This window comes from Spea bombifrons, chromosome 3, assembly GCF_027358695.1.
Source record: "Spea bombifrons isolate aSpeBom1 chromosome 3, aSpeBom1.2.pri, whole genome shotgun sequence".
NCBI classification, from domain to species: Eukaryota; Metazoa; Chordata; class Amphibia; order Anura; family Pelobatidae; genus Spea; species Spea bombifrons.
The window spans coordinates 30,372,509-30,396,592 of NC_071089.1; the positions used below are offsets into that span (position 1 = coordinate 30,372,509).

The 24,084-nt window shown below is 38.2% G+C and overlaps 1 protein-coding gene across 3 annotated transcripts in view; it reads right to left on the reverse strand.

Moving 5' to 3' along the window:
• The window catches only part of UTRN (utrophin), a 284,301-nt gene that overhangs the window by 190,108 nt on the left and 70,109 nt on the right, over positions 1–24,084 (reverse strand). For all 3 annotated transcript variants that reach the window (XM_053460556.1, XM_053460558.1, XM_053460557.1), the window contains 17 exons: positions 22,225–22,463; positions 21,073–21,253; positions 20,310–20,455; positions 19,045–19,257; positions 16,198–16,311; positions 14,781–14,936; positions 13,925–14,095; positions 13,189–13,368; positions 12,660–12,794; positions 11,519–11,668; positions 10,891–11,052; positions 8,822–8,950; positions 8,128–8,301; positions 7,030–7,185; positions 5,872–6,042; positions 1,469–1,648; positions 177–305 (listed from right to left, as the gene is read on the reverse strand). In XM_053460556.1, coding sequence (XP_053316531.1) covers positions 177–305; positions 1,469–1,648; positions 5,872–6,042; positions 7,030–7,185; positions 8,128–8,301; positions 8,822–8,950; positions 10,891–11,052; positions 11,519–11,668; positions 12,660–12,794; positions 13,189–13,368; positions 13,925–14,095; positions 14,781–14,936; positions 16,198–16,311; positions 19,045–19,257; positions 20,310–20,455; positions 21,073–21,253; positions 22,225–22,463 — 2,786 coding nt within the window. The remainder of the gene's footprint in view (positions 1–176; positions 306–1,468; positions 1,649–5,871; positions 6,043–7,029; positions 7,186–8,127; positions 8,302–8,821; positions 8,951–10,890; positions 11,053–11,518; positions 11,669–12,659; positions 12,795–13,188; positions 13,369–13,924; positions 14,096–14,780; positions 14,937–16,197; positions 16,312–19,044; positions 19,258–20,309; positions 20,456–21,072; positions 21,254–22,224; positions 22,464–24,084) is intronic.

Genomic DNA, 24,084 nt, shown 5'->3' on the forward strand with positions numbered 1-24,084 from the left:
TAATTCAGAGAGTGTGTCCCTTCTACATGCTGTAAAGCTATAACTTCCGTGATAACTCCAGATAATAAAACAAAAAGGTGTTATAATGTTAAAGTAAGCCTTAAATAAAAAAGAACTCACCAAATCATGAAGACATATAGTAGCACTGAATACGTTATTGTTGAAAAAAGAAGTACCTTCACGGTTTCCTCCTTTTTGCTTGCTGGCTTTTTCTCAATCTCATCCAGCAGGGCTTCCGCCTGGTACAGCCAAGTGCTTATGTGAGCAACATTCTCATCGAAAATCTCCATCTGGGTCTGGTGATTCTAACAAAGCACAGGAAGGGTCATTGGCTGAGCACACTGAACTGAATGGCTGCTAATGAGAGCTAATGTGTTAGAGCTGGCACCGAACACCCTCCACGGAGAACCTTCTAATAGCAAACAGGAACGGGACGTGGCACTACTCTGGGTGTAAACCAACGGTGCCATGCAAAACATATTATAGTACCTGGTCGCTATAAAAGAGATCACTCTAGCTTAGCATTTTGGTAAACTAGTGAGGTTATTGTCCGTACTTGCTTATTAACTTATAATACCGGCTAATGGATAATCCCTATGCACTATGTTATGATACTATGCTTAATTTTACCTCACTAATTACTCTAGTAATGCCAAACAACTAACCAGCGCACAGGTTAACTGGACTAAGATATGTACTAGTACAAAACTCAAAACACCTCTATCAAATTCAAATACTGAATATAGATATCAAAAGCCTATTCAGCCTGTTTTGAAACCTGGTATTAATGTGTTAAGCTTTTATTTATCCAAAATATAACTGGATTTAGTTAGTGAGCTATCACATAATCAAACCACACCCTCTTGTACCAATACTTAATTTAAATAACTCTACTCAGAATAAAGTGTTATGAATAATAATAAAGGATTGTGCGTGCCATATCAGCCATTTTTCCATCACATATACAGCAGTGGGCTGGCACCTTTAGGCACAGAGGCGCAACAAAGCCATGTGATGTTACCTCTCTACGGTCCTGCCTCCCATAACATTTGAAGAATAAGAACCAGGCCAGCCCACCCACAGACACACGTTTCACGTGTTGCCGACCACAGCATGTCAAGTGCTGCCCTGTTGTGTTTGGGATGTATAAGCTCACAGAAGGGATTCAGTTTCTCCAGGAAGAGGAGCAGCGTTTGGCCACGCCCACTCCTCCAACCATTTCCCTTCTTATGCGGAGCTAATTTAGCCCCGCCTCTACACATGGCAAGCCCTGCCCCTCATGCAGTTAGCCCTGCCCCTCATGGAGCCTTTGCCTCCATGCCCATTTTGCCCACTTCTAAACGTGCCACTAGCTCCAGAACATTCTGTAACTGGGTAAAGGTTAATGTTAACACAGCTGGCTAAAACGTACCTTAAGCCAAAACATCACCACAGTATTACAGTACTTTGGCCGAATGTGTATACATACCAGGAGTGTGTTGCACCAGTCCTCTGTCCAGGTCCGGACTCTGCTCCAGCCGGCATTGAGCACACACAGCTTGTCCTCCAGTGTGGCCTCGCTGCCCTCCACTAAGCACTGAAGAGCAGCGCTGTTCTCCGTCACACTGTTCAGATCAGTCTTCCTCTTTTCCAGCTCTTTCAGCACATTCTACAAAAGAAGCAGGCCTGATTATTCAGAGCATGCTAAGAAACCCTCAAACTCAGTTTTCCTTTTTATTTTTTTCCTCTAAGCAGCTTAACAGCACTGGAGAGTCTATTGCTGAACTGATCTTTAACATAATTTGGCATTGGGAAGCTAGAAAGGGTTCATTTATATTTAGAAATTCTAAACGCCAACAACTGATGAGCGGAATGCTTAACTTGTACATCTGTCATGGTCCTTTATTTCTATACAAAATTCTTGTAGAATAATTTCAACCATTCCAACTATGGATGTCAAGGAAGCAATGAAAGCCTCTGTATTTGATGACTGTCACTCTGCAGGTCATGGCTGTGATGCTTCTAGCAAACCAAACACGGAAGAGTAAATGGAAAATTGGTTTGCCCAGACCCTGGAACAGTATATGGCTCTACAGTCCCTAGACAGGCAGTACAGGGAATGCAGAAGCTATTTACTTTTATTAAAGGCCAACATAAGGCCAGGCACATGAACTTTCCTGACAGACAGCACAAAGACCTGGGCTGCCCGTATCTAATGGAATGTCCTCCCCGGACTATCCGTTTTTCTCCCTGCCTTCGGTCCTTCAAGGAATCCCCAACAGCACACTTCTTTAACGTTGCCGGGAACTTACGCATTAACGACCTTTGTCATATATTCTTTCCTGGTCCCTCTCCTGCAATACTTACACTAGTATGGCTGATCCATACTGCAGTACTTTGACCTTTTGTGTAATATACCCTAACTCCCTCTGGATTGTAAGCTCATTTGAGCAGGACCATCCTCACCTGTTATTTTTCTCTAATTATTTTTATTATGATATTTACAACTGTCTTGTTTACCCATTGTGCAGCGCTGCGGAATATAAATATAAATTCTATTTAGAAGCCTAAATATAAGCTAGGGAATACCGAACTAACTGACTTTGATCTATAACATTGTACTAGTCCAAATAGGCAGTGTGATAGGCAGGATTATTACAGCAGATGTTGGAACACACATCCTCTGTAAACTAAACACTGTGGCCTATTTGTATACATTTTAAAACCAATTTGGCAAATTCAATAAGGAACCCTTTAAAGAGCAACCACATCCAGTGGCGTAACTACAAGCATAGCAGGGGTCGCAACTGTAACCGGGCCGGTCCAGGTCGGAAAGGCCCATTCTAAACAATTCTGAACCGGCATGAAGACCCTGCAGTGCAACTGAGGCGCGAGTGAGGGGGTATGTATGTGAGCATGGATTCTACGTATAAGTGTGTGAGCATCAATATCTATGTAGATGTGTATATGAGCATTCATGTCTATGTATGTGTGTGAGCACTAATGTGTTTATGTGTGCGCTTATATGTGTAAGAGTTGTGAGATGGTTTGTGTGTTAGCATGAGTGGTGTGAGAGGGAGTGTGTGTTAGAATGAGTATGCACATGTGTGTTAATAAGTATGAGTAAGTGTGTGTGTTAGCATGTGTAAATTTCTGTAAGCGTGTTAGGGGGCAGCACTCACACGCTGTTAGGGGGCAAAGGTTTTCACAACGGGGCCCTGTGGTTTCTAGTTATGTCCCTGCCCATGACATTACTGCTTGGTTAATATTAGTCTTGCTCTGAATGTCTAAATTGCAATGTTATGCAAGATTAGACCTATCTGTTGTTTTTTGAGACATAGGGGTTATGTATGAAAAATGTCTAGAAGAACGTCTGCTGAAGTGATTCTGGGTACAGGTGTATGGCTTTAAAAGTCAAAATAATATGTATAGAAACAGTCAAAAACAGTTTTTAAGTCAAATGGTGGAAATAAGTGAAACTCTTCCTCTTTGCCTTATTCATTTAAGAGCCATCAATGGGTCAGAAAGTTACAAAAAGCGCCTCCAGGCACGCTCCTTAAAATGTCCCTTTGGTCATTTGAAATCATGTAAAGTAACTATGGAATAGAATGCAAGTTCATATAGCCCGGATCTACTCTTTGTATGCTTTCGTGTTAATATAAAAGTATGTTGAAAGGCATCCAAAGTGGCGGGGGCATGGCAGTGGCGGGGTATTTATTGCGTGGCTGAACATTTCGAAAAAAATTACGGTACTCCTGCACTATAAATATGTGTTCTGGAAGAGTGCCACTATGCCATATGGGGCCAGTGTTCAACTTATATATTTATATTTACAGTCCAGCCCTACTAACCACACCAAATAAAACAAAAGTGACCCTTTTTAATTAGTTGAAATGTTGGAAAGCAGTACGATTCATATATTCATATGAGTTGGAATGGCATAGAATGTGTGAACAAAATGGCACACAGAACAGAACAGAAGGGGTTAAACTGGCTGTATCCTAATGCCCGAGTCAATTGTTTTCCATAAGCAGCAAAATACACTGAATGAATTAAAAAGGCACTATCGTGTCCTGTAAATACCCATCAACAAGTGAATGGGCACAGAATACAGCAGGCATTGCTAAGAGGTGATTAAAAATCATTATCCGTAAGCCATGTGCGTCCTGGTGCAGCTAAACCACAAGTGAGTTATAATTAAGCCATTTAATAAGTGAGGCACAATTTGTTTTTACTGTGTGCTCATAATTCAGGATGAAATCCCAGCCCAATTAATACTGCTGGAATGACTGCTAGGGATTTCAGTGTATCCCTGCTATATACACCCATATACCGCATATCTGGGCAAATCCTGTAAAACATTACTTTTTATATTTCATCTTAAAGATACAATCAAACAAGGGATTTTCAAGAAAACCAGTGAGTAAATATTATTGTTGCAGTAGATGCTAATTAGCGTTAGGAATGGTTTGAACTTGGAGGACATGGGGAGCTGCAGCTCCAAAGCTGATGTGGAGGTAAGTGACTGTTTTTTTGTTTGTTTAACCTTTCAAAGAATGTCCTGGGTGTCCCATAAGTCTGGAACCATTGGAGAAAAACACAACAGATTACAAAATCGGTTCAAAGTGTCTGCCGTTGTGTAGTATTCCTACACTCTTTACTCTGCCAGAACACGTGTGATCACATCCACCGGAATTCGTTGACATGCTTCATAATGTAAAAACAGCATAGATCCTATGGTTCCAGACTTATGGGACACCCTGTATATTAAAGTACTCACAACGTCTTCTTAGGGAGGGTATCAGTGGCATCCAACTGAACAGTAAATAAATGTCAACAGACCTGTAATTTTATTTTGTCATCTGTAGATTAAACCACATAAAGACAATAATGTTTTTTTTGGATATGGGGATTCAACCATAAATGATGTAGAACGGCACCAATGATATAAGGGTTTTGATTTGGACACGTTGAGCTCTTGAGAGGAAGCAGGCAGGTCATATGATAATTTGGTATGGAAGGGTATAATATTAACACATAATGTAATGGAGAACATGAAACATTGTTCCATTTTATGCAACTCCAACCATGGAGTGATTCAGGTTGAGATCTTCAGATGTTTATCATTTGCTGCCCTAAGCCATATCCCATGTCATTAAAAACCTGAACATGGGGGACACATTGGTTGAAGCCCCAAGTCTTTTATGAAAAGCTCGTAGTCTGAATGCTTAGGAGTAATATGAATTTAATTTAATTAATGTAGCAGAAAGGAAAGGCCCTACTGTAAGTGTATTAAGTGTGTGTTTGTGGGATGTGTAATGTACTGTGTGCCTAAGAGGATTAGAGTGCATGGTGGGGCACAGGTGGTTGGTTTGTGAATGGCAGGTGAAGTTTAACTAGAAATGGTTAATTTCCAGACACTCATTCAGCGTGCAATACCTGACCAGTATACCTAAAAACAAGGCATCAACTTGCCCAGATGATGAGACAGCGGTGGAGATTTATTCAGTAAGTCATGAGAATAATGTACAAATTCTGAGGCAAAACTCCAATGTAATCACCTATTAAAGTGTCTATCACAAGATATATATATCTATATATACATAATAAAATATTTATATAAAAGATCACTAACTAACCTTCCTTCACCACTAAAGAAGCTCTTCTTTACTTTTGGGGTCTAAGTAGAGGTGTTGTTCTATAATATATATGTTTACATACATATAGTTCATGATAGATCCCATTTAAAGAGCAATCTTTCTCAGAATCAACTCGCAGGATTTGGCTCAGAACATCGTAACACTCCTATTGCTAACCTCAAGTTTCCCCCAAACTGAGCACTCAAGCCAAGTGCCCACAAGGATGAGACACGAGTGTCTGGTGAATTCTTACTTTTGCCCAGGAAATTTCCACGTCCAGATCTGCACACAGGTTGTCAGCGGTTGATTTCTGAACAAGCTCAGATTCTGTAGCCGTAAGCCATTCGGACAGTAAAGCTGACTCCTTCTTCAGCTTGCTAGCCAAAACGAGGGCTCGCTCCAGTTCCTGCTTTCCTTCCGTTACCTGTGGAAGGGCCATATATTATTGAAAAAGGAACCTTAAATAAATCATAAAATGCATCCGTATATCTGCAAAGGTAGAAGAACAAAAACGAATGCTAAAGAAATCTTTTGTTGTTTCCTATATTTTTATGATTTATTACACAGAAAATCCTCCCTGCCCTCCTGTGAAAAATAACGTGTCGGCTAGCGCAGATGTGAAAACAAAACTTTGCCCAGGTGTGTGTCAGAGACCGACTGCGAGTGTGTCAATCAGCTATTTACATCCATTGTGTGTGCCAAACAAAAGCATCGCTTCAGTTGTCATTAGTAATGCCGAACACACTGGGAATCCACAGGTGATTTATAATGAACGCCATTAGGTCTGAAAAGTAGCCTTGGGCTAAATGCTAAGATACCCAAAGCCGAGGGGGCATCCCGTGGTCTTTCAGAATCTGCTCAGTGGTCTGGAAATGTTATAATCAAACCATGTGACTATTAATGAGAAAAGATCCATGCGTTCATTCATCTGGCATTACTAAAAGAAATTGCATTGGAGATTAGGTCTTGATAAAATTTAGTCAGCGGCCGAGAGCCTTTCTAACCTTCTAATGGTCTGGTCAGTGTAGAATTGACAGAGCAATGTATTAGGTAAAGAAGGACCTGTTCACAAGCTTACAAGGCAGCACTAGAAACTGTGGTACCCCGAGCCAAAGCTACATTACATGTCAATGAGCCATATTATGAGTTACAGAAACAATGGGGGGCATTTATAATATAAATATAATTGTCACTGTGCCAATGTATGAATGCTTTGGAGCAGATATTTCTGGAATGTGACAACCATGCCAAGAAGTATATCTGTGAACAAAAAAGCTCACAGTATCGCCATAAAAAATGCCAAATTTTACGTATAAACATTTGTGGCAAAAAGAACAAAATTAACCACTGAATGACCCAGTAGTCTAAACGTGTTGCGCAATCACCATCAAAATCTAAAAGCATCACTTACCTGAGCACCAAGATCATTGTACAGAAGCTTCAAAGCTGTTAGTTGTTCATCCATTGATTTGGGATTATCCGTTTGTTGTTTCTGTACAATTTGTCTTCCGGTCTTAATGACAGTTTCTACTTCTAACTTGACTTCACTTAAGGTTTTATACAGTTTCTGAATAACAAAACAACATGCAGTTATAAACCAGAAAATGAACAGATGCCCTTACTATCTTGCAACAAAAAGTTACCTTGCCAGTTTATATTCAAAATAAGAAATCACATTTAATGCTAAATGATAATTCTCCTATGAAATGATATGCAAAAAAAGGACTACCTGAGAAAGCACATTGCATCAATAGCTTGCCCTAAAGTGGGAAGCAGCCAGGTAGGATCTCAAATTGTTGACCCTGTGGGTGGGATCAGTCTGACATGCTGATGGAGATTTCTCCTCTAATAACACCAGTAGGGTAAAATGTGAGACATTGGGGATTCACCACAAGGCTAGGAACTTGTGTTGACCATTCTCAAACAAGATAGTCTCACCCTCTGTCCACACGTTTTTCCTTGGGCATGAATAAGGACAAGGGCCTCCTAGTTGACCGACTCTACAGAGATACTGCCTGCACCTCATTGCTAAAGCCTGTCAATACTTACATATATATCTGAGGATATTGATCCTTGGATGCAAAGAAAGTCTGCCTTTTACTTCAGATCTGAACTGTCCTTGTGGGTTTACTAAGTCTTGTGCAGTGATTTTGTAACAGCATTTGTGAGCAAAACTATGAGTCTTCCTGAACATGGACATGGTCTCATGCTTTCCTTTTTGGTGCGCAAATCTATATGTAGTAATCCTTTATAATGTATTATGGTAAATAGGACTTGTCAGCTGCAAACATGTATAGGTTTCTGTTAGTCCATGAAGCAGGTCTGGTATGATAGTCAAAATCAACTAAACCACAGGCTTTTGGTGAACAACAGCTCTTAAGATCTACCGCCAGTCAGAATTGCGAGAGCTGGAGATCATCAACAGCTAGAGAACTTAAAAGTATTACCACCATCACAGATTTCTGTCCTGTATTAACTGTCTATTTCTACACGTATAAGGTATTCTCACCATGCACCCATCCATGTGGGTCTGAATGACATCTGGATCAATTTCCTTTACTTCAAGAACACTAAGTTCAGCCTTAACTCCATCTAGAACACGTTTGCAGTCCAGCATTCTCTGCTCAAAATTGGCCGGCTTCTGGAAAAGCTGGAACTTTGTGGACACTTCTCGAAGCTTCCTCTGCGTACAATTAAAATGTATTTCAAATTATATATTGGAACGTTATGAATAAAAAAACTACTGTCAGTTACAAAATACCCATCTTATTTTTTTTTATTAAATACATTTTTAGGTTTTAATTACAGTTTTAAGTCAGCATTTACATAACCAGTGTCCAGTTTAATAAAATATTAAAGACTTAAACCTCAGTCCTTGGTCTCATCTTAGATTCAGGATAGCCATATGCAGATTGCCTTCCTGTGTTAACCTCTACCACTTTTACTAGGAGGCTGTTACACTTATCTACCACCCTCTAAGCGGAGGAACACTTCCTTACATTACATACAAGCCTTTGACCCCACAGTTTTAGATTAGGATGTATTGTTCTAACATTTCTCCTCATTTGAAAAAAAATATACTTTGTTAAATATCTTTAATTATTTTACTATTTTTATATGGAATGAAATGGCTTCATGTTGCAGATATTAATTTGCATTTTGTAAGACTTTTTCTACGGGCAATTAAAATTTCACATTGGTACCTGAAGCACATCCAGTTGAGTCCCTCCACGAGGAGATTTGACCTCAGGTGTCGAAAGGGGCAATGGTCGAGGACTTTTCTTCAGCTCTTCTAAGGTTGCTTCATGGGCACTGATGTCTGCTTGAATTTTCTGTAACAGGTAAATTGGAGGAATCTTGTCATGATAATTAGGAAACTGATTATGAAGTTGTTGTATACATCTTGACATTCTTGCACAACAAATTCTCCCTTTCAACAACATTTTTTGAAAAAAAATAATTTTACTATTATTATTATTACTAAATTATTGTACACTGGAACAAGGAGCAGGTAGTCGATAAACAGAACCAAGGTTGAGACAGGTGGATCAGAGACAGAACCAAGTTTGAGACAGGTGGATCAGAGACAGAACCAAGGTTGAGACAGGTGGATCAGAGACAGAACCAAGTTTGAGACAGGTGGATTTGGTTGAATCAGTTGCCAGCCCTCCCCTGGTCGTTCTTTATAGCTAGCTAGAAACATTCTTCTATGTAGCTTTCAGGAACATTAAAGGCTTACATAGAATATGATGGTGCCATAAAAACAGTAAATAATAATAGTTGTAATTCTATCTCCAATACATTCAGAGTTATTGGCCAATTACCCAGTCAGAGCAATGTCATGATTAAAAATCAGTAACCCAGTAAAAAAGAAAATCTAGAAATACGCCTGCTATGTAAATGTGCTAAACAACACTACCACTTATTTACTACCACGTTTAACCTTCTACAATATAAAACACACTTTCAGTGTGTGCATGAAAGCTCATTCAATTCAGATCCAGTAGAGGGCATCACAGAACCCGTTTATCACTTAAAACCTTTGCTATGTTTTAGTAAAGATGTTATTGTTATTGCTTCATTGGATATCAACATCTTTAGGCCAAAGTAAATTAGAGCAAAAACATACCACCGCTGCTTCATGTGTTATAAATTGTGAAATGCATTTGGCATGAGGTCTGCTCTGGTTTAGTGAACAAATATTGTCACAGAAAAAGTAAGGATTTTTTTTTTTTAAATGCATCAGTAAAAGTTGAAAACAATTTCATGTTTTTTAATGTGTTTTTTAAATGCGTTTAATGCATTGTAGATCAAAGATGTTTAACAATAATAATGGAGAAAATGGAAGGCAGGATTTTCAGAGATCATTGATTGCACAGATTCCACCGCAAACTGCAAGGTAGTGGTATGATTATTATTATTATTTATAGATTCATATATATCATGTTCCACAGTGCTGTACAATGGGTAAACAGGAGAGAACAAGTAGAGTATAACATAACAATTTAGTCTTAGAGAAAAAAGGCGAGGAGGTGGACCAGCCACTAACATATATCTGAATGCAATCATTACGTAAATAAATATTACTAGACGCATGTACAGACTGGCACGAAAAGTAAGTAGATATGGAGTGAGACTAGGAAAGGTGAGGCAGGGGCTGGTGGAAGGAGGAGAGTTCACCTGTCAGCTTTTCCTGAAGAAGTGGGGTTTAGCTTTTTTTTTTTAAAGAATGGAGACAAGAAGAGAATAGAAAGGTAGCAGGGTAGAACATTGCAAAGGACAGAGGCAGCCCTAGAGAAGACTTGTACACGAGCATGAGAGGTAGGGATCAGAGCCGAAGAGCAGAAGAGCCCTGTATGTGTATATTTGGAGGTTTGCAAGGGAATATAGGTAGGGGGGGGCGAAATGAAAACCACTGTACGGTCTGGGTTACAGCTAAGACTTCAGTTACAAGAGTCAAGCTGGGAGATAAGGAGCGCATGGATGTTTTAACTGTTCATGTGTTAGGAAGGGGGGGGCAGCAAAGAAGTAGGAGACATATTCTAGAAATACCATAATTGTGTCATCAACAATAGGCAGAAAAGGTGTGGATGAGGCTTTTGTGGCAAGTAGAGACTGCCCGACTGAATACACAGAAAAGCAGTTGTACTCAGTAGTTGTTAAGTGCCACCACAAAAATGACTAGCGACAGGCACTGCATTATTTTCACATGGTTGTGATGTGAAGAATTGACAAATTGAATAGCTTTACAAGAGAGGTCTGGTTGGGATACCTGGGCTTCCTGTGGCATACGGAGAGCATCCACTCTGTCTGTCAGGTATGTAGTGAGCTGCTTATCCAGATCTTCCAAAGACTCCTGCAGGACTTGAAGGATGTGATCACTTTCACGCAGGTTCTGCAGGTGTTGCTCCAATGCAATCTGCCTGCTCACAGCCTGCAAAGATTATATACATTGATATTCTTAGACAAACCTTATATGATGTAACCTTCCCAGATCCTGTATACCAGATAAATCAGTTATATGATTCTGTTTAGCACTGCCATTTGGCAACTAATGTAACTAGTCCAGATAAATCTAGTCATTCTAAAAATTAGAGTGGCAAATATATGTGGCAGGAATAAGTTCATATTCTACATCCAGCTAGACAATTATTTTCTGACTCGTAAGAGGCAAGGAGTACATTATTAAATAAAGCAAATCCTCATTACAGTTAGTGGGTGTATGAATTTTATATATCGCTTTCAAAAAAGGAGAGATGTAAAATGAGAAATATTGTATATATATATATATATATATATATATATATATTTCTAACTAAAGCAATCAAAAACTGTTTTAATTAGGATAATAGGATATGGGCACAGGAATACAATAGGGTATAATAATTTTGGGTACTTACCGCATGGCTCAACTCTTCGTAGCGGGCATTAAATACTTCCAGCTTATCGCTGATGATGTCATAAAGGATGCCGCCATCAATCAAGGTTTGCCCAAGTTCACGGATCTGGGTTCTGTTGTCTGCTGGGTGTCGCAGGATACATTCTAGAGACTAGAAACACAACAAATCATCTCAAAAAATGATATTTCATATTAGACATGAATATAGTTTGTGAGCCTGATTTACTGAATGAACACTTGTCTTTTCAATGACAAAGATCAAAAATTATCTATAATCAGGAGTCTTCTTCCTTTTCTCATATAAACCAGTATGTCACAATAGCAAAAACACACAAACACACACACACACACACACAAGAAAGCAAAATTGCTTAGCATCTTCTGATTTCCACATTTCTAAACATTTGCTATTTATATAGCGTAAAATCTCACTTTGTCCTTTTTTTTTTTTTTTTACATATTATACATATGTGAAAAAATAACATTAGGATGCAAGGACGCTTTTCCTTCAACAAAAAACTTTGCCCGTGTATAATACATGGATGGTTTGGGAGTCATTTCATACCCTGTGTAGATTTATAGACTGTGCCCCTACAGTCAGTGTTTTTTTTCCTGCTGCCCCCGATTGGAATTATACTAATATTATTTTTAATAATCTAATCTTTTAGTTTAATTCTCTATGCAGTCACAATATATTAGTTATGTGATGGAATTCAATATTCAACATACCAAAAAGGGAATCTTAGCAGTTATGGAATTTCCCTTTAGGTGAAGAAGACAACAACTACCAAAATCTGGTCCACGTGTCCTAGAAGGAGATAGACCTCAGAGAATGTGGTATATCCTAACAGAGTGGAGTGTGACTCCAGAAACGGAGCAGAGAAGTGAAGTTCATGAAACTGAAGGCACATCTCAGTGTTTTATGCCCCATGGGTGCACAAATGTGAGGGTGTTAAATCAGTGCTTACCAATCCAAGATCCCATACACACCCTGTAAAACAACATGCTAAAATCATACAGCCCCATGTAATTTGGTTTGGCTACATTTAATACAAGAGTCTGGGGGAAGTCATCTCATATCTTAACAATGCAGCGCTCACCATGGCACTCAGTGACTGAGTTTCACTACACAGATACAATACCTCCAATGTTTCATTCACTAAGTCAGCTTTGTCGGGGAGATTTGATGAGCTCTGGATTTTTTCCTCCAATGTACTTAGCCAGGCAGTCTCTAGTTTCAGATATTGGAGAAGCTCAGCCCAGCAAGACCAGACTTCCTAGAAAGAACAGGTATAAAGCAAGTGGTTACTAAATCACAGGATAACCCGTTGCTGAAAGTCCTCATGAAAAAACTCACTCCTTTTACAATAGTGCATTTGTTAAATGAGAACACTAAAAACAACACAAGCAGCTTTTTAGGAAAAGTCACAAGTGTCTCATCCAACAAGTCATAGTGGGTACCACACAGTCAAAAGGAATCCTTACTGCCATAATACGGTAAGCAAAATGGATATAGCCCAACAGAACATCTTAGTTGTGGTTGACACATTTGATTGAGTCAACATAGAAAAATATTTCTTATACACCTTGACCCCCCAAAAAATAAAAATTTAGGATCTACAGGGTGTTTTTTCTGTTAATACGTTTTGGAATTTTTCCCTAGTAGTGTACCTCCAAAGTGTGGCACTTTCCCCGGATGCGATTACAGAGCAGCTGGTAATTGTCCAGCACCTCCTTCAGCTCACACGTCAGGTCTTGGCCACCAGCTGGACCCTTTGCAGCCAAAGCTTTGATGTTGTCCTTTAATATCTTCACTCGTACTTCTTTCTGTAACACTTCCTCCTTCGCTCTCTGCACAAAGAGCAAACATTTAAGCAATGCATTGAACATGTGCAATGAAGAAAGGGAAATTATTTGTTATCTGTAAAGCACTATTCAGTAATGTTGTTTAAAAACCAATATACTAATAATTTAAATTAACGTGAGGGTGAGCTGACACCTGCAAAGATTTAGCATCATTACATTTATTTATTAAAATATCTTTGATCAGTGATGTAATTATTAGGGTCACTTCCCAAGGCCTGAAGCAAGGAGTCTCCCCTCAACTGTCCTTCAGACCTACTATGCTATGGAGGTCCATCAGGGGATATCATTGTCATTTTTATGGAAATGATTGCTTTAAAAATAAAGACTACCTTTACTAATTACTTTTCTGAGCTAAACTATGTTTTCCTGTCCAAACGCCCAATCCTAAAGCAGACAGAATCAGAATCAACTATTGGGAGGAGAAATCTGGAAAAGCCAGATAACACGTGTTTATTAAGTACATGGACCTGTAAATAAGGATTTGGGAAGGTGATCACATGAACTCAGACATTCCTTCCTTCTCCTCTAGGTGTTCTCTTACTTTCATTTCCTCCACTGCGTTCTCGAGCTCCTCTGGCGACCTGTACTCAAAATCTTTCTCCAAATATTCTTCTTCAGCCTGCATCATCCATTCTCGCATCTCTGCCAAATCTTTCTTCAAGTTTACTGCTTTCTCCTGACGCTCGGACAAACTGTTCATCTGATGGATGACCTAAGAATAAACAAAACAAAATGTTCACAAGAACACTAGTTTCAATAAACTTTCGACAAACTCTAAAAATGCCATACCGCCTATGAACTAAATAAGTACACGCTTAAGCTTTTTTAAGACTGTTATAGTGCTACGAATCTGCATAAGCTCCATGAACAATATTTAATAATAATAATAATAACAATAATAATAATAACTGTAGGTATATGCATGTAAAATAACTTGATTATTCATTTATGGTAAATAAGAAACTTACAAATTAGCCCCTCTTTAATGTGGCTTTGTCTCAAATCTTAAATTTTATATTTATTTCATGTTTAAACAAGCATTAAAATATCAACCCTATGTTGCCCAACATCTTGCGTTCTGCCAACTATTCATTTATGGTTAGGTTAGGATCGTAAACATCTAGCATGAATGCATGTAGTTCAGAGTTTCTACCTAAATTATCTAAAGATAATGACTTTTAATAATAATGTATTTAATAATAACATTTACCAAGCATATTAAATAAGGCACCACACATATAAGTAAAGATATTTACAGAGTAGTTCCCATATTCTATTAGAACCAGATTTGCTCCTTATACATAACCCCCAACAAGTAAGTATATATTGCTTTTGCATATTGTACAGCACATGCAAATATGTTAGAGCTCTTAGAACGGATGATTATTGTTTTTTACCTGTTTGTTTAGCCTTTCCCATTGAGCCTGCTGGTCAGTGAGCCTGGGCTGTACCCATGTATTGATCATGGTGTCTGGGTGGTTTCTCAATGCAACCTCCACTTCATTCAGCTTCTTGAGAGATGCCTCAACACCTTCCATGTCATTAACAAGCACCTAGGGAAATGATTAAGCGAAACCAGGTGAATATCCTAGTGAACAATATCTGCCCAAACAACTTGCTCCCAGAGTCCTGCTGATATCACGGCTCTCATAATAGACTCCAAAATGTAGCTGACGTATAAAGCATATCTTGTAGTTGTTAGGGAAAGGATCCGGTTTATCACTGTAATAAACCCCACTTTTATCTCCGATCCTACAACCATAAAGGCAGCTCTGAAATCTGAGTCCTTTCTACTTTACACGATCACGAGATATGTGAATGATCATAATTAATGTCATAGGGCAAAGCACACGCTTTTGCGGCAAATTCAGTAAATAACTGGAGGCAGCGCGTGCCATGGAAGGAAAGTTGGCAATGTTTATGTATGCAATGAAAAGGAGCATGGAGAGAGAGAGTTCTGACTTTAGTGAAGATAATTATGCCTTATCTGCTTTTCCTACTTAAGTTAGATGTCCACTCTTTGGACAGTTTAAGAGCATGCAATACTCGGCATGTACTGGTGCCAATGTAACACAGCTACATTATAAAGTCTATTACAGGATACTGTGCCCTTAAATAGAATACACAACTTAGCTTGTTTTTAAACATGATTTCATCCAACTCCATGGATGGGCTCCTACTAGTTTGACAAAGTTGGCTGTCCCATGAGCTTCTATAGCCCTGTAGACCATGAAGGTTAATGGGATGGGTAGGCAGTAGAGGTCAATTTAATAAGAAACAACCTCTAACATAACTATTGTTACATGTATAAAACGTCTAGCATTTTCATTCTAAAACCATGTACATGTTCGATGAAACATTGTCATCTATTTTATTTAAAAACTGTGTCTGTGTCCAATTGAAAGAAAAGTTGGAGACCCCCTGCTCTAATAAAAGCCAACAAAACTGTAAATAAAGAATGCCTGGTCACAAGGTTTGAAATACAATACGGGCATAATAGTCATTTGAGAAATGAGCTCTCATAATTAAGAATCTATAATATATATATATATATATATATATATATATATATATATATACACACACACACACACACATATACACACATATTTACATATACAAGAGACCTTTATGCTGCCTTTGTCTCTGGCTGCCGCTGATCTCAGCCCTCATAATGTATACTCATATCTCCAAAACAATTACACGGATTGACAAACAAAAAGCACAAGCTATAGGTAGTTTCAGTAAATGGTTTCATGACATTCTGTCTCTTCTGGATTTAAAATAACATTGTAACAGCAGAACAATACATACCGTACACTCATCCAGTTGTCTCTGCAAGCCTTCAGAATCCTCAGATTTAGTGTGTCGGTTAAGAACAAAGTCTTTCGCATCTTTCAGCCATTTTTCAACAGATTTTGAATCAGTCTAATAAGACAAACATGTCAAAGATTAATTTGCAACAGATTATCGCACCACACCGCAAAAAGAATATAATTCTAGCAGCCACTGTTAAAGGGACGCTCCAGCCATCATATAGACTTTAAGGCATTTGATGGCAGGGTGGTCCCTTTAAATTTACATGTGGTCCCATAAGCATCTAGGGTGGGTTTGGTTGTACTAGGAATTAGTTTTCTAATGATGCATTTAGTTACAAAAGTGTTACTTTCAGCATAATAGGTGGGACAGCACCTTTAATTGAATTCTTAAAATGGTGAAAACAGCTTGGAACTTGTAATGACTTTTTTCTTTTCTTATATCAAGAGACATTATTACAACACAAGACGGCCAGAAATGTTTTGATCTACAAAGAAGGACCATCTCTAAAAAAAAAATCTCACAATCTGTAACTACAGAGGAAACAGAAAAAAAATGACAATCCTGCCAAATATCCTTTTGATATGACCAATTAATCTAAATTATCAGTGTTGGTGCACATAAAAAAAGTAATTGCTTCATGTCTTCACGTACAAAGACTGTCAGGAGGAGATTTAGAACAAATTAAAATAATAAAGGAAGCCAAAAATTAATGGACATCATGTTTTTTTTTTTTTTTTACTTGACCTTAATATAAAATGGAACATCAGAGAACAACGTTTCTCCCGGTTTTAAATGTCAGAAGAACCAATTCTGTTTGATTTCCCACAAAGAAAAATAAAAGATAAAAGGCACCACAAAGGCACGTATAATGAAGCAAGTGAGGGAAAAAAGAGAGATACAGGCGGCCAAAGAACCTGACCGGCTGGAGCCAACATGACAGAAATGGATTGGAGTGTGGCATTTATCCGACAGCAAAAAGCAATAGGTATTAAGTCTCGGGCTGTTTTAAATATCACACCAATAATATACATATAAATGAGGAGGTGGTACAAACATTTTCTATTCTCTACCAATGTAGAAACGAAAGGTTAGATCACAGAAATCAATTTCCCCCTGCTTCACCTAGGACTTAGTTGTCTAACTTAGGTGCTCTTGCCTGGTTCCTGCAATACCTGTAAAGACCATATTATAAGCTCTGCCTCAACATTAATTTAATTATTTACACTCTATAGACACTCAATTACACACACAAGCTTCTCACTTATTCCAGACACTTGGCAGGGTTAGCTGAGGCAGGTGCACGGCACTGATGCACTCAGCTGAGTCACATTGTGTGATGGCAGCTTGCATCAGAAGTGATTATGTGAGTTTGTATGTATACTGTTTGTGTGTATTACTGTATGGTGTTTGAGTGAGTGAGCGTGTGTAAGAGTATTGTTAGAGTGACTGTGTTTGTGTATAATTTTAGAGTGTGTGTTAATAGATGGTGTTAGCATGCTTGTTGGTGTGTGGAATTAGAGTGGGAGTGCGTTAATAAAGTGTGTGTGTGTACTTTCATGGTGTTGGAGTGAGTATGTGTAAGTGTATTGTGTTAGCGCATGGTGTTAGAATCAGTGTGTTTACAAAGTTAGAGTGTGTGAATGTTAGGGCAAATTTTTGTGTTAGTTGTGGGGTAGGGGGGGGGAATCCTGAAACATAAGCTCGTCCTTTTCTGGAAGCCCAGACGCTTCCAATGGAATGCCTTCAAATATTAATTAAGCAATGTGCTTTGGTCAAAATAAAATACTAAAGCTTCATGTTTGGTCAGAATATATAATTTCATTTTGTTATTCATGTGGCAATTACATAGTTCTAGCACCTTATATTGCCTCTATACTAAATTCCTTAGCCTGAAAATATCTTATTTAAATGGTTTACTTATTATTAACAAATTAATGTTTAGTTAATTAACATTAAAACAAACACAACTACATGATGCTCTTAAAATGTGTGTTAAAAACCTAAGGATGCAAAACCTGACCGTCTGTGTCTCATAAACTTCTCATGTGAACGATGTAACAGAGATGGGTCTAGCATCCTATTCTTTTGTATTTTTCCTGTACTTTTATGAATAAATCTAATTTACAGACCCCATTCATTTATATCTAGATTGTGGAACTGCTTCTTTTTGAAGTAAACTCTTTGAAGATTCTCCTTTCTACTTACTTCCTGCTTGAAATGTCTTGTACTTTTTTAAAATATTTTAATGTTTTAATATAACCCTAGAATCCCAGATATGTATGTGATTTTCTTTGAAATTACACTCCCTGCACTTGTTGAGATGGCCAAATTTGCTAAAACTATGGTCCTACTCCCCTACAAGACAGTCTGAGCAGATGTGTTTTAGCATGAGCAATAATAAACTGTTTTATTATTTGTTGTAAATTGGTAGGTCACAGTACAGCATTTAAGAGTGGTTCAAGAATATAATTTTAATTTTTACAGAAATGTAAACATTACTAGGCCTTTTAGTGAAATGTAAGCAAAAAACAATATATGCCTGAGATGATTTTAATACGTTACAATTACATATGCCCATCAAAATACTTCGTTTTTATTGATCCCAAACTGAATTTTAAGTTTTAAGATTTCATTGCATGAAAATTATGAAAATGCACATATGACAAGGGTCCACTTTGAAGGTAACTATTAGTAATAATGAGTAGCCACTTATTCTAATAATAAGAGAAGAGTGCAGCAAGATATTAAGGAGACAAGAGGTAATTGTTGTCTATAGGGCCTACAAGATGGAACCTGGAGTTGCATAAACAGAACTAACAAATTTTAATCTATTTTTCTTACCTCGAAGGTTTTCAGTTTAGACAAAATGTCCTCAAGAGTGAAGAGACGCTCTGAGAGGTCCTCTTTTAGCTTGGCCCAACGGTTCCCTAAATCATTGCACTCTTTCATACATGCCTTTGATGTGTCTTCTGATGCGCGTTTCTCCAGACTTTTGGCTTCAACATACAGTTTATCTAATATAGGTTTCTGATCATCTGTTGTCTGTGAGAGAAGCTGAAAGGGGAGAAAACATTATGTATTAACAACCTGAAGATGTCAATAGAAGGGCTCTAATTATGAAAGAAGTATAGATTCAGTTGAAGGTTAATGCCCAGAGCGGCAGCAGTGAAGTTTTCACAGCACAGATGTTCTGCAGAGGACACACGGGAGTTGCACACACATAATGCCCTGAACCCTTCACAATTTGTTGCCCTCCTCTCTGTCACTGAAATGATCAAACCAACTAAGCAACAAACATTTGACAACTCACATTTAAGGAGTTTACTATGCTGAAGGCAATCTCATTTATTGCATATCTTTGTACCGAGCATGGCCAGGTTTGACAGTCGACGGTGGTTTGATCTTGATGATCAGGGCGGGACCCACTAAAAAGGCCAGCTAGGCAACTGCTTAAGGTGCCATAATAGATGGTCTCCCACAAGGAGATCACCCATAAATTGCTAGTCGGATCCCTCCAGAAGTGAATCTAATAGAGATAACTAGTGGTACGTATAGCATTGGTCAGTAGCTCTCTATAGGTATAACTGTCCTGCTGCAGAGCACCTGGCTATGTAACTGCTGCTTTACATGACACATTTGCAATGGTTAACATATACTGTCCCCAATGCACTGCATCAGCTCTTTAATACATATGGGAGGCTGTTCAGTGGTCATTTCCTTACAAAAGGACACATGTCTACTTCTAATAAGAATGTTTCTGCAGCCGTGGTGGGCATTGCTTCATACATATACACTGCATGCGCAATTTACACTCAGGAAAGGACAGGTGCCAGCGATGAGTGGGGACATGATGGATCATAAATCAGGGAGAGGATGAATCATCAGAAAGCTTGGAGATGATGGGGTAAATAAAATCAGAAGGAATTGAAACATAATTATATAATTGTGGGAAATTAAAATGGGAGCAGGAAGACAAAATGGTGGGTTGCAAGAAACGCTGTTTACCAGATATAGCAATTTTATCATGATACATTTCTGGCAACTTACATGTACATAAAGCAACGTCCTTAACGTGATACTATTCCATGAACATTTCCCTACATTACCTTTGTCTGCTGCAATGCCTTCTCTACTGCCACGGGGTCACATAAGCCAGCTGAGAGAGAATGTAACTGCTGTTGACAGTCCAATAATGTATCATTCAGGGCTTTTCTTGTATCCAGGTAATCCTGGCTCGGCTGGCTCTCCAATTCTTCAAAAGAATTCACATTTTATTTTTGCTGCATTAACAGCCCATATGAACACGAAACATACTCGCCAAACCAACTCTCACTGCTTTAGCCCTGCTACCTACAGTATACAATAAAATTGCACTTGCAGCATAATAACATGTGTAAACTCAATTACCAGCCGTTATACATATGTATGATGCAGATGCAATACTAGCACTTTGGATCTGCTGGACATATTTACATGTGAAATGCGCTACTGTTTATGACATATTCGTGTACCTTTATGTTCACTGATCTACTTTTTCACATGGCTGTCACGTTCCAGAAAATTTTGTAAGCAAACCTTTCTACATTTATGTAGTTTTTTCCATCATCCGAGCACCAGTGACTCCTCTGTAGATCACTCACACATTTACTACTAAACTAACAGACAGGTGGGCTGACAAATTTATGGTGGTATTAGTCCACTCTTTTGGTGGGATGCTCTCCTGCTGTGGAATTCCAATAAATTAGCAGATTATAATACATTTTCTAAATGTAAGTCAGGACTATTAAATCTACTACAGCCTTGCATTCATGTTGGCATTGATACAGTTTTTCTATATAATATGTAAAGTAACACATTGCAGTTATGTACCTTTCTGGTATTTCTGGACCTCCTGCTCCACTTGGTTCATCACATTCTGGTAGCGCTCGGTGAATCCATTCAAACTGACTTGAATAAAAGTTGGAGCTCCAGGTTGGGAGCTAAGGGACAATGCATGCAATTTCAGATTTTCCACTTGTGTACGCAAGTCATTGAGCTTGTTTAGTCTTTTCTGTTAAAATACAATGAAAAAAACCCACAAAATTACAACCATAAATTTGACCAGCATCTAGAATAAATAAAAAAAAGCATGGTTTAATCCTCTTTTATGGATACAGAATTAGCCAATTTGTATTGAGCTAGTGTAGCTTATTCACCAAAGAGTTTGCAGGCCAGCTGAGGTGAGGACCATAAGGACCTTCTTATAGAAGAAGAAGGCCCTGCCAAATGCAAAGTTAAACCAGTGAGCATTCTTAAAAGAAAGACCTATGCATTATTCGGGGTCAGCTTCTAGTAGGAAGAAATTCCATGCCTAAGGAAACTGTTGAGTTAAAAAGGCAACTATCCTCCTGTCAACTACCACTTTAGTAGATACATGCATAATCTTTCCAATTTAACTATATGAGATGGCATGAACAATTCACTTTAGTTCTACATTTGGAATATAACAAAGTCAGTGGGTTGAAATGCTTTATCTCATCCCAATTACGCAAAAAACTTAGTGAATAAACTCATATGTTACCCATATATGCTAAGCACTGCCGATGTATTTCTAGCACTTCAAACCAGGTTTCAGCCCAGGCAGGTTGGATATGTAAAATGGTCACACAACTATATGAATGCTAAAACAGCAATTCGTAATTGTTTGTGAAATTTTAATTATGACAGGCCATGGGAACGTTTATAGATATATATCAAAATGTTACAACATGTTCTTTCGGTTAAGGGTTCTTATTTACCTTTACAAACAATCCTGTAAAGCAGTATTTAAATTCCATTAGGAGAACAAGACATGTACAAAAAAAAGAGTTCACTCTCTTCAGCACAACATTGCTGATGGCTTTCATAAACCACATACACTGTTCTTCTGAGATCAGGGAGGCAATCACATAACACAACATGCTACAGGTCATCGAGTGTTTACAGATACAGAGAGCTAGGTATGTGTGTGCAATAGTTAGACTACTTCACAACTGGTTTTACCTGGCTGGTTTCTTTTAATGATTGCAGAGAAAATTCATGAGATACCGAAGGCTGGGTATTTAAAAATTCCACCTCTTGCTTAATAATGTCTTCCAAGCTCTCCAGCTCCTTGAAGAATGTATTGATGGCATCTTGGTAATGGATCCCCTTATTTAGTTCTTCTACTTGGCGATTTGTCTCTGTCCATTCAGCCTGCAAAGCATCTAGTGATTTCTTCACTTCATCAGAGGGAATATCTTCTGTAATGTAATGAAGAAGTTGTTATTCATATGTCTGAGACTTATTTGTAGGTCCCAATATATGTTTCTGAACTTTTGTGTAGTTCATTCACTTACATGGTTAAAAGGAAACGTACTTGATCCAGGATATGAAAACTACAGCTGGTTGATAGGAAGAAGAAGAACTTGCTACACAAGTTTTAGTATGTAAAAACATAACAGAAGGTTTAATGAATTTGAGAATTGTTAAAACGTTGTGTTCCAGAGCTGTGTGTACAGGAATCCAAATTATCATCTAGATTAGCTCTTTTTGGCCTGTGGTTAATACGTTTTCCACTAATAAAAGCCTCTGTTTCACTGTTGTGTACACAGACCACAAAAATGCTCATTTACTATACAGCGATTTGTACGGAGGTTGCGGTGAGAAAAAAAACATGTCACCTTTTAACTACAAATTGTGAAGGGCCAACCAAGTACTTCTTACATAAATAACTGTCAGAGCTTGCCCGTTTGTAAAAATCATATTGAGTTAAGGTACTTTATATCACTAAAACTCACTATTTAGTAAAGTACCCCTTCAAAAAAAATGTGGATTGCAAAGTCACCAAAACGTTCTGATTCCTGAGATGTTGACAACAAAATGCGCAGCAAAGCGGTGCTTTACCCTCTCTCTAGAGCTCATAAGGTCTTGAGGTTATTATTATCTTTTATTTATTTAGCGCCAACAGTTTATGCAGCGCTTAATAAAATACATATATTCAAGAGGTATGACAATACGAGAATTGACAGACTAAGACAAACCGATACATTAGGTGGAGAGGGCCCTGCTCGCAAGCTTACAATCTTGAGATGAAAGTATTTAAGAAGCTACAGAGTACCATGTTGAACTGTAGTGCTCTAAACCTCTAGTTAATTAAGTCTTGTAGTACATTGTACGTGTGCTATTTTATAATAATATAGCAAGCACTTGATCCTTGGTTTGCCGCAATGGTGTATCGATAAATAAGAACCTGGTCAGTGGGTTACCATCAACTAACATTAGAACAAATGGCAAAATGGATTAAAGACCAGCAGGGGGCGCCATACATTATGAAAATGGAGGGAAAAGCAAGAAACAATATTACTGAGACCAAGATACATTATATCTAAGTTAGGAAATGGAATTTACAGGACAAGAAAAACATAAGAGTATTTATTACCATGGTACCATGAAAGGCCTGGAATGTACTTTTCAAAAGCAAATACAGCTATGACATGGGGGGGGGTCGGACACGCAGAACAAACAGAATAAAAAGTACATAGGAACTGCTTTAAGGATTAGTGCTGACACTACAACATTAAAATACCACATTTCACCGAAACGGTGTTTGGGGAACAGACTGAACAGTAAAAATAGACCTAAAATCCAACGTTTTCTACTTTGAAAAGCCACCAGGATGCCACAGTTACATTTAAAACTTGTGTATTTTGGGGACCTAAATATAATACACATGCTAAATTTAAAGTGACCACGTGCAATTTGTGCCCAAGTATAATTACGCCAATGTGTTTTCAGTTTTTCTGCACAAGAACGTGGTAATTGGACGTTATTGAGCGTTACCAACAATCGACTTGATTCACAAGCAAAAGTATTTGAGTTATG